Consider the following 18,206-nt stretch of genomic DNA (forward strand, 5'->3'; position numbering starts at 1 on the left):
TAAGTTACCCAAACTGATTTATTGACAATTTAAATGTGACATATTTACAGCACTGTTTCTAAAATAATTTAACAATTTTCATAGATTTAAAAAAGTACTGATAAATAGGAGACCCTGACAATTACCAACCACAAATATTTCCCTATGCTACTCTGAACTACAACAGTAGTTCTTCTCTTTTTTCTTTGCTTTTTTTTTTCCTCTTTTTGTAAGTCCCATAACGGAGCTGCTTTACCTCCACCCAAATGTGTAAAATTGTCAATACCAAAATATAATAAAATGAACATGCAGTGTGAAAGCTGTACCAGAGCAAGTGATTTCAGATGTTAGACTACAGTAAAAAATATTTCAATGCAAAGTGTCTTCCACACAGAATGTACTTGTGAAAAAATAAGCTTTTAAAGAGCTATTGTTTTATCTTTATAGAAGTTAAAACCTACAATACTAGTTCAGACATTTACAGTAACTTCCAATTCTGTGCTAGTTTTCACATATATCTAAAGAGTCAAACAAAACCAGTAATTTACAAACACCACTGCCTGAAGACAGTGATTAGTTAGCTTATGGATAAAAAAAATGTGAAGGTGCTGATATAATTTAATGTTTTGTAAATAGATTGTATTTCATTCTTATATGACACCAATTATCTATCCTTGGATCAACAAATTATTGTGGTAAAGCCATCCGTATCTCTCAAGCAGGAAGTCAGTTTGGAAGTTGGAGAGAAGATGGACTTGTATGATATGCATCTTAGGTTCCAGTAGACAAAAAAAAGTATCACAAAGCTGGACGATCTGAATCACAATAAGCAGCAGCACGAGATATTTGTGGGGTTTCGATTAAAGCAAACATTTTTCAAAAACGATGAGAAGAACACACTCAATCTAATCCGATACTTGAAATGTAAAGGTTCTTTCTATTTGCATCACTGAAGCCCCATAACACAGTGTACACAAACAAATATTCTTTTTTTTTTTTTTTAAAAACATATTGCACAGCTAGTAGGTGCAATACCAGAACACTGGTATCCCCAGCCTAAGTTTTCTATTTTAAATAGCTGTTTCCAACTATGCTATTCAGAACAACTCCAAGCCAACGCTCAAAACCATTACGAATGGTTTGTGTACACGCCCAATCCCAAAGTGTTTCCAACAATGTGAGAAAAAAACCACAGGCACTTAAGATTATTAGTGCACCAAGAGTTACAGGCCCCAACTGCATGGCTATGAACAGTTCAGTACCAACAGTGATACGACTAAACCAGTTTTCCACTGCCCAAACCTAGAAACCAGGAACTGTTCACAAAGCACTGATAAGAAAACCATTCTCAAAACAGTAATCGAACGATACGTTTAGGCATTTGAAGAAAAATAATTGCTGCAGAGCCTAATGTAACACAATATAAACCCGAGTTGGTTCGAAAGATCTAAAGTGTCCAAATTTAAAAGTCCAATTTCTCTTCTCCCCCCTCCAAAACACCATTACATGCAGTCCATTAAAATCCAAATGTGCAAAAAGTTACAACCCACCTAAGGAGTGCATCAAAAATAAGCTGGCTATTCAAAATATTATTTAGTGGAAATTTTACAGCACCATAATTAGAATTCCAAGGGAGTTCAGAATTCTTGTTCTGATAACAAATCAGTTGACACTGTTGATCCTAAAGAACAGAAAAAACATTTTGTGCATTTCCTGGTATCTGAAAGTCATGGAGAGAAACAATTCTCATCTATGCCTAAAATCTTACTGTAGTTCAAAATGAAACTAAGAAATCACATCTGTTGGCAATAAGTTTTCCACAATATAGCATTAGTTGTGAATTTAGTAAATTTGCCAGATTAGGAATGAAAAGTTGCTGGTACCTTGCTTACTTGCAGAAGTACTTTTTTGTTTTTGTCTTTTGTGGGTTTTTTTTTTTTTCTTTCTTCAAAATTGTGCAGTTTGGCCCCTCCCTAGCTAGTGATTTACTATCAGGCTTTGAGAAGACACATAAGGTCCATTTCTGACCCTCAGCTGAAAGGCAACATACAAACACATTATATATACACGTGTGCACAGAAACACACACGTGTATAAAAATCAGTGTTATGGTTTTTTGTTCTCATTTCCTATAATTTTCTTTGGTTAAAAGTCCGAGCAAGGAAATTAGAGGACCAAACGAATGGATCTTTCTCCAAACACTTCCAACACTACACATCACTAACTGGAAGGCTTGCATCATCCAGATCCACAAGGCCAGGATCCTGTTCCTGAGTGCCATTTTTACTCTGGGGTTCCGAGAGGCCCCGTTCAGTCACTTTGGAAGCTGATTCTCTTGGAGTGACAACCTGGATCTTGTAGCTCCCTGGCCTGGCCTTGGTAAAAGATTCGTGAAATCCTCGCTTCTCCAAGGCAGGGTATTTGGTGTGAGGGTTTGGGACCAGAGGGCTGCTGTGAGAGGCTGTGGAATGTGAGGTGGCTGGGGCTGGGACGGCAGAACGGAGAGCATGGTTGGGTTCGGAAGAAGACTCGGTATGCTCCTGGAAAAGAAGAACACGTGTCAGATGAAGTCACTGACGTCATGTTGGAGAGATACAGTTTCAGACTTCACTCTCAGAAAAACAAAAAATCAAGACAGAAAACACAAAGCGAAGCATCAGCCACAGCAGCAGGAGGCAGGTGCTTTCTCAAGGCGATGTACGATTAAATGTGAGCTTACAGCAGTATGTGACAGCAACAGGAGTTTCTTCATGTGAAGAAATTAAATTTCTCAAATCCAGCTCAGCAGCTCTTTAGACTTTATAGCATAGTCCAGCAAATTGAAGCTTCTCATTTTACTAAGATATTAAGTAACCTTTTGAAGATACACACTTTAAAGGGCATCAAAAGTGACATCTTTCCAAAAGTAAAGTGTATTCAAATGTATTCATATACATCAGGCACAGAGATCCTAAATCCTGAAGTAATGAACATTTTACTGTTCCCTCTTCTTGGGGTATCAATCTCCCCATTTTTTTCCAGGGACTAAACAAATACAGTAACTATTTTATGCTATCAAGACTGCATAACAATTTCCAAAGTTAATAGACCTAGAAAAGAAATTGATCTTTAAGCTCGATCCTTCTAATCATCAAATTATTTTCTTGTGTTTATGATTAACTGCCATTCTGTTGACCTTTACATAACTCTGTTAGGTCGATACCATGGAAATAATCTCCCACCATTTCCTTACTGATAGAAACAAGTTCCCAGACTACCCAGGAATGATGTAGATGTTTAAAGCATAGGCACGAAGTGCCTTTTTAGATGTCCCAGGATATCCTGCCTGACCTACAGCTGTATCTCCAGAGCAGAATCTGAGGAATTTTTTGTATCGTGTATCTCAGTTCTGTCAGGATGATTCAAACACCTTGGGATATCTAATCCAGTGCTGGAGAGAGTGTTAAATGATCCGCTCTAGATGATGTGCAGTGATGCAGTGAATACTTCCCTCTGCAGGCATTAGGAGCTGCAGCTGCTGCCACTTCTGCCGTCACCAGCGTTAGTGCACGAGCTACAGGAATCGGTGAACCCGTGTGTATACACAAAGCGAGTCACTTTTCAAGCACATTTGTTAGCAAAAAACCACCACAGATGTGTGTCCAAGATGCAAAAATACATCCTCAATTAAATCCTTATTTTCACAGCAGTTTTCCAAGTTTCTTTTAGAATGCTATGACATGAATTCATAAATTCAATAATAATGGATTCTGCCAAATATTACGGTATTTCTTTTTATAAGTTAACTAATATTATTGGGTGAAGGAGCTGTGCAACTATTTTTGGACTTCAATTTCAGTTGTTTACGTTGCCCTATTTCATACCTGACTTGATACTCCACTTTAAGAAAAACATTTGCTTTAGGAGAACATATGATCCAGTGATTTACCTACTATTCTTCTTATAACTAATAACGTTAGTTCAACAAATAGGACAAAAGTAAGGGATACTAGGACAAAATCTTTATAATAAACTTTCTGCTGAATGGAACTGAAGGATACTCAGATTTCACTACCCACACTGACTGCAATTTCACAGTTAAGAGACTAGGCTGCTGTAGTACTCCTAAGGTGCACTGCTTTGAACAGTGTACTGATGACACATGATAACGCTTCTACGTTTGAACTAATAATTTCATGCAGAGACTTGTAAGCCATGCAAATCAGGCTACAACATTATCCTTCCAATTGCCAAGAGTTATGACGTGCGTTTTTGTGTGTGCACGCATCTGTATTAGTTCGTGGGTAGCTTAAACTTTGCTTTTGCGCAGTTTCAAAAAAATGTAAAGTAAAATGGAAATATGAACTCTCATGCAAATTAGTTTGAATACTTTCCTGTTAAAACGACATCACATAACTTACGTTTAGACATATAGTATGCTTTGAAGTATAAATACATGTTTTTGCCATTTTAAATTTCCAATTATTTTAAAAGCAAGAAAAAATAGTGCAAACCTGTAAGTGAATGACATAATTTATGAGTTAGTTTTCAGTAATGGTAATGACAACAGGTAGCATTATTCTTAGGGTTTTTTTATAATGCAAATTAGTCTCTAGTCCTAGCCCTCTGTTAAGAAGGCAAGTTTACATGAGAGCCCACATACGTGCTGCATTCACCAGTTCTTGATGTATACCTCTGTATACAAGGATTCGACAGCCTTCTGGCCTGCCGCATCTGGAACACAGTGCAAAGCTAAGATTAGAGTAACCTATACTTGGGGAAAGGAGGGAAGAGAGGGGAAAGGAAAGAACTGACGCAGACAGTAACAGCTAGATTGCTCAGTTAGCCCCACAGAAAGAAGCATACACAAAGAAAAGTTATCTGCATATCTTCATTCCCCCAAAAGAAACAAAATTTTCAATTTACTTAAAAACACGAAGCAGCTCCCAGCTGCAAAAACAGAGAGCTTAGACTGAGTTAAATGAAACATAATATCGATGCAAATGTGTAGTCAAAAGCCAGATTTAAATGATTTGATTTCAGATTATGGGGGTAATGATATATGCAGCTTATTACCAAATATCCCACAGCCAGGAAGTGAAAAACCATAGCTTGCAACATCTGAACTGTCAAGTATTCCACTTGTTAAATCTGGACACGGAGGCACTGTGACACTACAGTAACCGTCACTAGTCACAAGTTCGTGTACTTTGCACTGAACATCTAGTCGAGTTTAAATACATATAAAACGCTGGTATCCCCATGGCTTCACAAACATTAAGATTTGTCACAGTGCCCCAGTTCAGTAATGCTAGATGGTGTTCACACGACATTTCCAACAGCAAAAACCAATTCATGTGAGCACAGATCTCTTAGAGGAGTTACTTCAGATTTGAGATCGTCTCTGCATATACAATAAACTATCAACAACAGAGAATGAGTATTTAGCAGAAAGAGCTGTTAAAAACAAATTAGGATATTGTAATTTGATTGCAAAATTCAGTGATTAGCAGAAACACCTTGCAGGAATTCAAAAGTTTCAATTCTACTTCCAAACTAGCAGAGTAGTAGTGACAGAGATCATACTGAACTCAGAAAAATTCTTGTAGGTTAGCACTTGCATTATCTATGTGTTGAAGACAATGCAATGCACATAAAGTTACACACAGATAAGACTAAGTGCTCAGTTAAAAACACAAAATATTTTATGCCAGTCTGTATGAAAGTGCATGCAAAGATGCCACGTTACTACAGGACAGGATAGAGGACAGGAGAAAGGAAAAAACAACTAGAACTTCATGTGCACAAGTGAACATCAACTAATCACATTTTCTCTGGGGTTCAGAACAACATACGGAAGCTGCTGATCTTCCAGGTCCCCGCTGTGCTACAATGGCCCCAGAAATTGCTTTTATCCAACTGTGCATGTCTTCTGGGCTGTCCGCCTGGATCAAACAATACGAGTTATATTTAACATAAGCAGCTCTCAACTTTCCCAGTGTCCTGACCATCTGCGTTCCAACAACAGCCTTACCCTACTTTAGGAGTCTGTTACTTAAAGCCATAGGGTCTTCCATTTCTTAATCCAGAATTTACTACTATATAGAGAGAGTTGTATAAAATCATAAGCAAGAAATCAGTATTTTTACACTATTTGCATACTCTAGACTCAAGTTTTGACTTTAGCAAACAAAAAAATTAAAGCACCCACAGAAACTCTTAGAGGAGAGCTGCTGACCCCTCTCAGCAGGCTTTGGCCCACGACACAACTTGTCCTTTTCAGTCACTCTTGCACTTCGCTTCCATGAGATATTTACTGAAGAGTTAAATTAGTCAAATAAAAATCAGTCTCTGTCGGGTGTCAGCTGTAGGTGGTTTACTTAGAACTACAATCCAACAAGATGCAATAGATGCACAGTGAATACCAAGGGTGTACACGTGTCGAGAAAAAGACAGATAAAAAGCGAAAGCTATCTCCTCATTATGTTGTAGCTTTATTAAGCCAGCACAGCTACCCAGCAAGGATCTGCAACATGTCAGTTAATTATGTTCAGCTACAGGACAGCTCATAATTCAACATCTGGCACCACTGCCTGTGTTAGACTATGCAGGCCTTTCTGAGTCTACAACAGAAACTCAAAAACTGTTTCCAGTACTGTAAGCATCACATTCCCACACAGCTAGAAAAAGCAAGTCTGTCATTTGTATTATATCCAAACATTTAGAAGGTGACATGGTAATGGTAATACATATTACCAAATAGGTACTAAAATCTAAATATTGCTGTGCTTTAGTAGATATTTTAAGGTGGCGACTAACTTGAATCTGAGAACTCAATTACTATACACAAAAATTCAGTACTTCAAAATGAAAGATTCAATATATTGAGTTGATCCATCTGAAGACCCAAATGCCAACAAAACCACATTAGAATTTATTTTTTATTATTTTCATACACTACCAACATAACACTTGCTGTTATGTGGAATATTTCTTATATGCATCCTTCTGAAATATAAGGAAGATCACATTCCCTCTGAAAATCACAGCATAGTTAAATATAACTTTAAAAACAAAATAACAGCACTTCTTTGCTTTCGCTACGGTAGTCTCTTCGTATTGCCCAAAGTTTAAAAGAAAGAAATTACCTGTACATAAAAGGTTCGAGAAGTTGTTACAATTTCAAAGAGATTGTCTCTCATCATTATATCACTGTAAATGAAACAAAAACACTTCAACAGCAAGTACAACTTTCCCATTTTATTTTAAAAAGACTCTAGGATGTGCAGAGAATCAGAGAGTTTGTTGTCTGAAAACCTTTCAATTTCTTTATCACTCCACTGTTGTTGGTTTTTTTTGGTAAATACCAAGTAGAAAAAGAAAACCAGCATCTCTTACTCATTTTAGTCCTAACACTCTCTAGCTAATCGGTGGCATGTGTGCTACTACATATATTTTAATTGGAACATGCTAAAACATATGTTGAGTTTAAAAATATTTATTGCTCTAGTCAAATTTCTGTAAAATTTCACATTTATATTTTGTTATGTCTTCACAAAGCATTAGTTCTAAACAGCAGCCTGTTAAAAGAAAAAAATTCAACATCCATCATGGCTACTACAAAGGCAATTCATTCCTTAGCACATTGCCAGTTGGTGGGAAAGAAACGGCAGGAGGAAGAGTGTTCTCATCTAAATTCAGACATTTAACACAAGGTAGTGTCCTCTAAAGGTTTGGAGATTATATAAGCAGAATAGAGACTCCTAAAATTGCTGCCTCAAATCAGACAGCACTCATGCATCTCTAACTCATGATTGCACGATATTCCTTTGTTCCACCCTTGTCCAATGCATTTGCATTCCAATGAACGTTACAAGTTTGAAACACACGCTAATACAGAACCCTCAAAACCAGTTTTATTCACAAAACTACCTGCTGTCCTAGAAATAAAGAGTATCACACCTGCATACATCAACCAAAGTTATTAAAAAGTTCTCCATTGTTTCCAACGAGCAGTCTAGCCACGACAAAGCAGTGTACTACATCCCAGGTAATGGCATCAGTGCTTCTCTCCTCACCTTTGTTTGCATTCCTGAACTTTATGGACCTCCTTAAGTGGTATAACCCTGAGAGGTTCCTTTTCCTGAAAAAAAAAGTGAAAATATTTCAGTGGAGTATGCCTACCATTAGAATATAGCAGAAAGCTAGAGGTCAGGACTGTTGACAGGAGCAGACTTCTATAAATGAGACTTTCAAGGCAGTCACTTATGCAAAAGGTGCTGTCAATCAAAATTTAATTTGCTTTTCTAAGTATTAAACCAACCATGGCACTTGCAACAAAGAGGAGGCCAAATCAAGATGTGAAAAAACGTAAAACACTCCTTCACCTTGCCGTAATGGAGACAACCACCCCTGTCCCCCTTCCTTTAACCAGATCAGAAAACTGAATCTGGCCTCAAGCAGCTTATTTCAGTAAAACCGCGATTATACTCGTTTGCTATGAAAAGCTACAACACCAGATGCTTTGTTAATTGTACTGCATGACGTGGCTTTAAATAAGATGAATTCTATCCCATAGTCAATACAATTTCAAGTAATACAAATAAATCAATCGTACCAAAACCTGCAAAAGAGCAAGTATTCCCAAAGCAGATGAAAACTCTGTTACTGTAACAAAAAGAGGTGTTGCAATTCTGTCAAAGTCTCGCACAACAGGAAAAAAGTGAGAACATTCAAACAGAAATACTTTACATTGTCATGGCAAAAGTGAATGTCATAAATACTATTGTTTTCCTGTGGTTGTTGCCGTAAAACACAAACAAACAACAATTTATTTTACCTCCTAAAGTGTTTTCTTTAAGCAATGTCACAACGGACTACTTCATTTGGCTCCAGCTTACAGACCAAACACAGGCTGTCAGCTTCAGGAGGACTATTTTCTCTACAATTTCTACTACATATACTTAAGAGATTCGAGCAAACAGTGAATGTCACCCAAATATCACCATCCTCAAACATCAGTTTTCATTAGATCGTTTTTCTCTATAGCAGATCGAATGTACAGATTTTAAAACTTGATGTTTTCAGTTATTTTGCCCTTCTTCCCCCCTCTCCCCAGGTTCACTCATCCAGTACAATGGAATTTTCCAAGTAATATCTCAAACATGAACTGCAAGATTGTCCCTGGAACACAGACACCTGTTGCAGGTAAGACATCAGCTCAGAAATTGTAATTTTCTGAGTCTGATCCTGCCTGTATTCCACAATGCTCCACCTGAAGACTGACAAGGGCTCTCCCTTGAACTGAAAAGAGATGATTAAGGGGGAGGTGAGGGGAAACAGGGCAGGACACCAAACCACCATAACAAAAAAAATCCCCAGAATCTACACATTTTTAAATTAAAAAAACAACAGCATTTTTACATTTTTGAGAGCAGAAAACTCACATATTTCTACAGATGCAACACAACAGCATCTCAAGATATCCAGTAAGAGTCATCTGGAGTACTGGTGAGCAGGCTGGCTGCCAAGACAAACTAACTTCAAGTAAAGAGCCATACTTGACTGCAGACTGCAGCTACTGGGAACTGCAGTGCAACAGAAAGTTTTCCAGAATTAAAAGTCTGATGCCAGGCTAGCTGGATATGACCTCCATGTCACAGCCTTCTTAAAAACAAAGGCACGACAATCGCTCTTGAACTTTTTTGCTATCTTTGGGTTACTTTCATTAGGAAAAGAAGATTATTAGGGAAACAGAGATCCCACACATCACTGGAAGAAATCATTCACCACTTGAAACCTTCAGAAGAGAGCACTTTACTCTTTTTGTGTTTGTAGGAGATAAATAAAAGTCTGATGGACATATGGTTAAGTTGCTGCAGGTGTTTTCTTCTTGGTGGGCTGCACTCTGTGAAAGTTTTGCTCTTGCAGGTGCAGATTAAATGTCTCTTCAACATGTATACTTCAGACAAGGCAGATCCTAATTGTTTAAAAAAACTATATGAAAATCATTATCATGATAAGGTTTCCTCATCATCATAGGTTTCCTAACCATGGAATTCTTTGATTTACCACTACAGCCTGATAAAAAGGACACTATATTCTTTATCTATTCAGTACTTACTTTCCCGAAAAGAAGAGGAATGACTCTCTTAAAACGGAAGAAAAAAACTCCTGATTTCAGTAAAAATTGCGAAGCAGGATATACTTCCCTGTTGTCTGACAGCTTGTCAGTCCAGTACCTTCCTCAAGCTGCATCAAGGGGACATTAGTCTGAAGAATAGAGGACACTACAAGATTTTGCATTATTCGTTTCAAATAAACTGGGAAGGAGCATGATGAAACACTGAAAGTGTATGCATTTCCACCAGCTTTCTAGTATGCTCTCTCATAGTACAATTCTTCACTGAGTTAGAATTTATCTGCACTCGGATTTCATTTTAAAATTAAAATAGAGCGTTTATTATAGGCAATGTGTCAGAACTGTGTTGACAGTTTAACAAAGACAATGATGCAAGATCAAACTCCTGCTGCTGTTGTATCCCCTCATCAAAAGTAAAGCAAGAGTTCTCTTGAAAAATGGTCTGAAATTTGGCTTCTTGACATTCTGCATCTTACACTTGGCCTGTAAGCTCAGTTTTCCTTGATTTATAATACTCTACAATTCAGACTTTATTCCTCATGCACAGATGTTCTCATGGTTAGTAAGTGTGGGGTTCCTTTTTGAGGAAAAAAAAAAAAAACGTTTCCAGTACCAGCCACTTCATTTTTAAATGAAGCTTGAAGGCATTTAATGTTTGGCCAAAACCTTCAGGAGCAATGAGCGGAGAAGAAAGATCACGAAACCAAAACAAACTCTCTAAGTGTCCCTTTGCTTGGCTGCCCTGGTGAAAGGAGCATGTAGGGAAAGATCCCACCACTTGTAGGATAAAACACCCTAGAATCCTAACTTTAAATTAGCAATTGCAAGATTACAGTTCTATCTCTCCACATAATGCCAGCTGTTTCAAGAACATAATTCATTATATGTGTGCACAAAGTTACATAAGATGTTAACAGAAAAATCAGGGTGATGGCAGAATATGTCCCATTACTGTTCTTCAGTGCCCTACAGACTGGCTCCCAAAAAGAAGACCGAAGTCCCACCTGACAGCCACCCTATGAATTTTTTGTTCTTCCCGATCATGAGAAGTTATCACAGAACAGAACTAAGAGCTGCAGGATCAGCACAGCACGTTTTTCAAATACAAGTTTATTTCTTTAGATTTTCTCACAGCTACCACTGGAAAATAACACACATTTGGAAACTTACCAGTTCAGATTTGAAATATCCTATTGTGTTTTCATCTAACTGAAAGTATCTTCTCTTCCAGTTCTTCATCTGTTAAAGGAAAATATTTATATATTTTATATATAAAATACAAATACACCTACATTTTATATATTATTCATATATTTATGTACTTATTTACACTACAATTCTAGTTTATATTTATATGTGATACTGTATATTTCATCTTTATAATTTATAATATTTACAAATTTTACATATTACATCTATTTGTGTGTTGTGTGTATATGTATAGTGCCCCCAAAATATTTCTGCAAGACTCTGCCCAATTATTTTTTTTTAAAACTGTCAAAAATAATAGAATAGTAGCTTCTAGAGTTTAACAATTTTTCAACAATCTCTACTGAATACATAGCAACTCAGCAGCACAATACCCCATAAGAAACATTAAAAGAAGTACATTAAAGGTTTCTAGTTTGTTTTTAACTAAAAAAAGGCATGTTACAAAAAAGCTTCACAATCCAAAATAAAATGAGTCTGAGGACTCACGAAGCATGCATATCTTGCTTAATCTGAACTATCTGTTCCTTCTTTTAGCAGCAAGGCATCATGTGAATAGTTCCCCTTGTGTTAATCAGTCTGACAAGTTGTACAACTCTTCCTCTGAACAGAAGAATTCCTAGTTGCATGCACTAACCACAATGTTAAAGTCTCTGTGCACACAACTTTTCCTCTCCAAAACACCTCCAACAACGTAACACTGAATAAAGTCAGGAAAAGAAGTAACACAGACATAAATAACATGCTATTGGAGGGTAAATTTTTATCTTTAGCCATCCTTAACATTGTCAGTAGTGCTAAAGTTACTGGTAATTGTGTCTTCTTTTTTAAATCATCTAATTGCTGAGTAGCACTACCACCTTAGGATCTTTGTTCTCAATTAATGAAACACACTGATCTCAAATACTTACCACTGCTCCTTGTTTTACACAGTAGCCAGCTTTGATAATAGCATTATCTGGGGGATGCTTAGCAGTGAAATAAGGAAGGTGACTTTGTGATCGTTTCAAATAATTCCTATCAGCCCCTTCACTGCACTCACTGCTTTCTTCTTTCTAGGAAAAAAACAGGAAAGCTCAGAATATTCTCGTTTTTTTTCTAAAGATCAAAGAATAACTACAGTACTTATAACAGGAAATAATTGCATCATCCCATGCTCACAAATCCTATTTCTAATCTGTCCGAAAGGACAAAAATATTTCAACTGAGACATTTCTAGAGACAACTAATGAGACTCTCCAAGGGCTCTGGTTGAGGACTTGCAGGCTCCGTTTAGAAACCACACTAAGGAAGTGCTGAATATTCTCACACAATATGGACAAACACTCAATGAAGAATGTTACAGACCTAAAAGCAATGTCTATGCATGTATTTAGTGCAAACTCATAACATGACTTTAAGTGCAAAACACCAGAGGCGGCCACAGCAAAGAGCGAGCTATTGCTAGGACAGTAAGACACAACAGAATTCACCAACTTTTTAAATGCAGTTCAGATATATACAAGTAATTTACATGATAACAATCCAATCTGCAACAATTTTCAGCTCAGGGAACTTCCAGAAACAGATACAGGTCTATGTATTTGATACTGCATGGTTTTTGTTTCCATGAGCTTGTCCAATCTCTCAAACACAGAAAAGTTTCTTGCATCCATGCCATCTTTTGGCAAGGAGTACCTTATAGAATCATAGAATGGTTTGGTTGGAAGGGACCTCAAAGGTCATCTAGTTCCAACCCCCCTGCCACAGGCAGGGACACCTTCCACTACACCAGATTGCTCAAAGCCTCATCCAACCTGGCCTTGAACACTGCCAGGGATGGAGCAGCCACAGCTTCTCTGGGCAACCTGTTCCAGTGCCTCACCACCCTCAGAGGGAAGCATTTCTTCCTTGTATCTAATCTAAATCTCCCCTCTTTCAGTTTAAAGCCATAGTGGAGAAGAGTTTACACCATCCACTTCTGCCAGTTGTGATTTTGTAGAGCGCTTACATCCTCCTCTAGTTATTTCTTTTGCTCACAGAAGAGTACTAGCATACTCCATTGGTCCTCATATGGAGATCATTCCACATGGATCAATCATCCTCAAAATCTTTCTCTGACAGTGAGCAATGCCAAAGTTCTGTCTTTTTAACATCAACAATTCATTTCACGCACACAAAGATGTTTTCAGCATAGTGATACCTGTGATTAAAAGTCAATACTCAAGCAATTCCTTTGAGTCTTGTATAATTCTCTATAATCTTGTATAAAAGGAATAAAATCCTCAGAACAAAGAACCCAGTCGGTATCAATAAAAGGTGCACATCAAAGCTTAAGTCCTCTGAGCAAGGTGAGAAGCTGACAGCTACGTGGCGATACATAACCTATTCTCACCTGTCAAATGACAAAGCTTCCTCTAGCAAACACCACCACACTCGTTTTAAGGTAATTACCTGGGTAGGTGTAATTATAGGAACACCACCAACGATTTCTGTCCTGTAAGACACTTGCTTCTTTCCACCTGGGCTTTCAGCTTGACGGTTTGCATTATCCATTTGACACAGAGGATCAGACTGCTTTGGTACCTGAAGGGGGAATATGATCATTAACATAAAAAGTTTTATGAAGACCTAAAAAAGGCCTGTAGAACAGCACAGTAAGGCCATAAAGACAGGGCTAGAGTACTGAGACTTTTGTCAAACAGGATGCCTGACCACTGTGACATTTGCACTCACATTCCAGTGCTTGGCACGAAGACTGTGTCTATTGCCTCCATTAATCCTACATATATTGCTAAATTCTGTCCAAAACGACCCTAATACCTATTTCTAACTATCATTAACTATTAGATAATTATCTAAACTGTGGAACTACAGAACCACAGCAATTTAATTTCCCCAGTAAGTGTCTTGATCTAAAATGTTTACTCAAATTTCTGAGTTTGCACATGAAGTAAACACCTGTAACCTAAGAAACGCACTAACAATTGGCTACCGAAGACACTTTCATTTATAATCTCCTTTCACCTCTAATATTAATATAGTAAATTTGAAGTGACTTCAACAAGGAGACATCAAGAGTCTCACAACAAAATATCCTAGCCAGCAGCCTACTGGATATTTACCTAGGACATCCAAATTCCTTCAGAAAGGGACATGCAGATTGTCTTTACACCGTGCCTTACCATGCAAGACTGTGGCACACTCAAAACTTGAAACTGAACTGATCTAGACAAAAATAAAGCTACTTTATAGTGTGCTGTGACTGTAGTTCTATGCCCAGCCCTGCTTATTTAAAAAAAAAAAAGCCTGCAAAGAAGTACAAACAGTTGTAAGAGCACAAATGTCAGCCTGGGACAGCTTCCTCCTGGCCAAGCATAGGTGACACTCAGCAGCTTGCTCAGCTCAGGGCCAAGCTTGCTGCCACTTCCACCTTCACCCCGCACAACGCCCAGCTTTGCCAGCACAGGTGAAGGTGACTTGGTTCACAGACAAGTCTGGTGCTGAAGGATCAAGACCTTCTCCTAGTGCTCATGGATCACGGGCCTCAGCCTTTCAAGAGAAGGGCTTGCAGCTACAGCGTTATGGGGAAGTGCTTCAGCCGCCACAAACTCCCACTCACAACATTCAGACCAAACCCACAACCACCTTCTCAAATGAACGTGTTTTCAGATAGTCCTCATAAGTGTGCGAGACTGCAAAGGCTCATAGTTCTTTTGAAATTATCAGCACTCAGTAGTAAAAATGTCACCAATCTTGGAGGATTACAATCTACAGCAAGGAACGCTCATCTGAAAATTAGTAACAATGATCTTAATTATCGGATGAAATCACTGGCCATACTAAACAACCTCTGAACTGATTAACAGTTCAAAGTGTTTGTCCTTCAAAGACAAAAAATACTAATGGTTTCACCAGCCATTAAGAATGCAAGTTAAACATATGATGTGATGCAATTAACTATTCACTCTGCTTCTTGAACTGGAAACCATTCCAGTCTGGTTGTGCTGTGTCCTCCAGATGAAAAACTCAAGTGAGAAGGCTGTTTCTGGTTTTATTATTAGTAGCAACGTTTTTATAGCTCCAAAGAAAGTGCTACATTAAAACAACGCAAACAGCTCATGGAAACATCCTTGGAAAACCTGAAAATGAGAAAGTTATTGACAACAAACACGAATTGTGCACACCCACGCCCAGAACCCCTTCTTTGCAAGCGTATGCTCTCAAAACAGTTCATGTCGTCACTTCCCCAAAACTGGAGAGAAAACAAAACCGTAACTTCTGCCTCCTGAAAAGACTGAGGTAACACGTGGGTTTTTCTATCATGTCCTGGCACAAACCAGAAAAGTAATTTAACACTTATCTGAAGAATGCATTAATGTTTCTTTGAATGGATGTTACCTGAAATCAGGAGAGCGCCTTTGGAAGACGGCATGATGTGTTTGCTCATTATTTTAGTGATACTTTAAAAACAAACTTTTGACACCAGACAAACGTACGTGTACGTTTGCACTGCTTGCAAGTGTCTTCTGGATATTTCAATTAATGTTAAATGTGTATGGTTAATTTTAAATTATTAGAAACCATCATATGCAAAAGATAATCACATTTTTGTCCATTTTCAAAGCAAAAAGTAAAATAAACTTCAATCCAGGGGGAGTTCTGTACAGTTTCTCCAAGTCTTGGAAAGCCAAGCCAAGACTTGTTCGTAGAAATAAAGACTCTCTCTAGCCTAAAGACTGGAGGCAAAGGCTACATTTAAAAGCATTGCTAAATATCAATTAAACCACTTACTGTGATTTTGGTAGCTTTGTTCAGAACATTTACCCATTCAACTAGGTCCTGCTGATCATTGGCTTGTAGGAAGTACTTCCTCATCCCTGCATTCATAACTGTTAAAAACCGTTACGAAAAGTTAACAACACTGAAATTTAAAAGCAAACTTAACACCATCATAAAAAGATTTGATTTCAGATGGACAATCCAGTTGAAGTATTTAAGCTCTCTGCTGCATTTCTTTTCAGAAAGTCGTTTTAAGACACATACATCCACTTGACAGGCTTGCTTTATTCTAAAAAAATCTTTTTTGAATTTTTTTTTTCCAAGCTCTCTGCTTGAACAGCATCATACAGAATTTGTTAAATGATTTTTATTTCATAGAAATAAAATCTTGAATTTTATCAGAATTTTCTACAGCTCCATTTCCCTTTTCTCAATTTCCCTAAGCAACAAAGTTTTATAGTTGGGGACTTCTACAATTTCTCCTTTTAATCTTTTGACTAGTATCTGTTATACTTTGCAACAATCTCATCAACATGACTATGATCACTGGTTTTATTATTATTATTTTTTTAATTTGTAGAAAAATCATATTCAGTACTAAGGACCAAACAACTTTTAAATAGCCAGAACATAAAACTTTGTTTTACTTTAGTGACTTAGCAGAGAAAGCATAGTTTTAGTAAGTTTATATGGCTACCTGGCAACATCTAGCATATCTTTATCCAAAAAGGACAAACATGTTTCTATGTAACAGCAAAATAATCATGGCTAGTTTTCTCAAATTCTAAGAACTTATCTTGAAATTAGTTTTAAGGCAAACAGTGACTAAAACCTTCCCAGAACTTTGAAGCATTGCAGCTAAAGTCTGAACAGATTTCGCTGCTCTGTCTATAACATAAGAGTTCTTCAGGTCATTGCTAACAGCAAACACATGCCAGAAACAGATACTTTTTACTCTTCTATCATCTTTCTCCTTAAAGTGGATGGTTTGAAGCAAACATCATAGATGCAAATAGAAATTAAAAATATAGAACTGTGTAACGAGTTGACTGAAATGACTCCCAGTATTTAAATTTAAAAAAAAAAGTAATTTTTTTCTCTAAAAGGTATCAAAAACGCTTTAACAAATCAGAAATACTAAAAGCTTTCAGGCAGCATCTTGAATCATCAAGGCTCTTCAGAGCTGGCCCGCTGACAAGAGCAACTTTACAACTGATTGAGACAAATGCCCCTACACATGCACATGCGAATGACAGTAAATTCTGGACAAAGTTCTTCTAAGAAAAAAATGAAAAAATCATAAGAGGCTTTTATGATTAGCTAAAGCTTTACCCAAGTTTAAACAGGTTTAGGTATCAATAAACCTATAAGGTACTTCAATAGGGAGTGCAGCAATAGGGGTTGAAATTTAACATAAAAGCATTGGCTGACACTATTTTTAGATCAATTAAATCAACTTTTTTATCAGTACTACAAATTAAAACAGTTAAACCACTTGTTTTCAAAGCTGACAGGCATGCCATGTTTCTGAAAACACCGATCATTTTTGATTAGCTTACCAATGCCTCAAAAATTTCAAACATCTGAAAAACAGCTCTCACCTACTCTTCATTAAGCTGCAATATTTCCTTACGAAAAGCCACAAAAACAGCTTATGAGAAAGCCAACATTTCGCTCATACTAAAGAAGAAACAGTGAATAAAGCTGTTTTTTAAAAATACATTACTAGGTGTCCCTAGTTACAGAATTACATAACATTATCTTTGTTTCAAATTTCTGAAGAATGCACTTAATTCACATGCTGCATGAGAGAACGTACCAAAACAGAATTCTGCCTTTGGCCTCAGCTTCGTTGCATCGCTAACCTAGTAGGGAAATTAGGATTATAAATATCATCGTGCATACAAAATATACATCAGGTATCACAATTTTTTTTTTATTTCAAGTGGCTAAGGTTGTTAGATATAAAGATATACAGCTGTAACAAAAAACCCCACTATATAAAATTCAGTTCCAGATGTGCAACCTATGGTAAGAAAACAGCTTAAGCCACATGTTCCTGCTCCTCGAGTTTGAGGATTATCAGACAAGTGTTGAAATCTCAAAACATAACACTTCTACTTGCATTTTGAAGGCC

The 18,206-nt window shown here is 37.2% G+C and overlaps 1 protein-coding gene across 5 annotated transcripts in view; it reads right to left on the reverse strand.

The window, feature by feature from the left end:
* Nucleotides 1-18,206, reverse strand: part of PLEKHA1 (pleckstrin homology domain containing A1) — a 37,047-nt gene continuing 18,841 nt past the window's right edge. Inside the window, exons 4-13 of one of the 5 annotated variants that reach the window (XM_086616429.1) lie at nt 17,889-17,934; nt 16,082-16,179; nt 13,742-13,873; nt 12,220-12,363; nt 11,270-11,338; nt 8,037-8,101; nt 7,107-7,170; nt 5,814-5,903; nt 4,652-4,726; nt 1-2,519 (exon numbers count right to left, since the gene is read on the reverse strand). In XM_086616429.1, the coding sequence (XP_086472555.1) occupies nt 2,190-2,519; nt 4,652-4,726; nt 5,814-5,903; nt 7,107-7,170; nt 8,037-8,101; nt 11,270-11,338; nt 12,220-12,363; nt 13,742-13,873; nt 16,082-16,179; nt 17,889-17,934 (1,113 nt within the window). In that variant the 3' untranslated portion in view covers nt 1-2,189. Of the gene's footprint in view, nt 2,520-4,621; nt 4,727-5,813; nt 5,904-7,106; nt 7,171-8,036; nt 8,102-11,269; nt 11,339-12,219; nt 12,364-13,741; nt 13,874-16,081; nt 16,180-17,888; nt 17,935-18,206 lie in introns of all 5 variants that reach the window. The other 4 variants (XM_086616432.1, XM_086616431.1, XM_086616430.1 and 1 more) reach the window with 4 other exon arrangements.

Source organism: Tauraco erythrolophus, chromosome 9 (assembly GCF_009769465.1).
Source record: "Tauraco erythrolophus isolate bTauEry1 chromosome 9, bTauEry1.pri, whole genome shotgun sequence".
Classification (NCBI taxonomy): Eukaryota; Metazoa; Chordata; class Aves; order Musophagiformes; family Musophagidae; genus Tauraco; species Tauraco erythrolophus.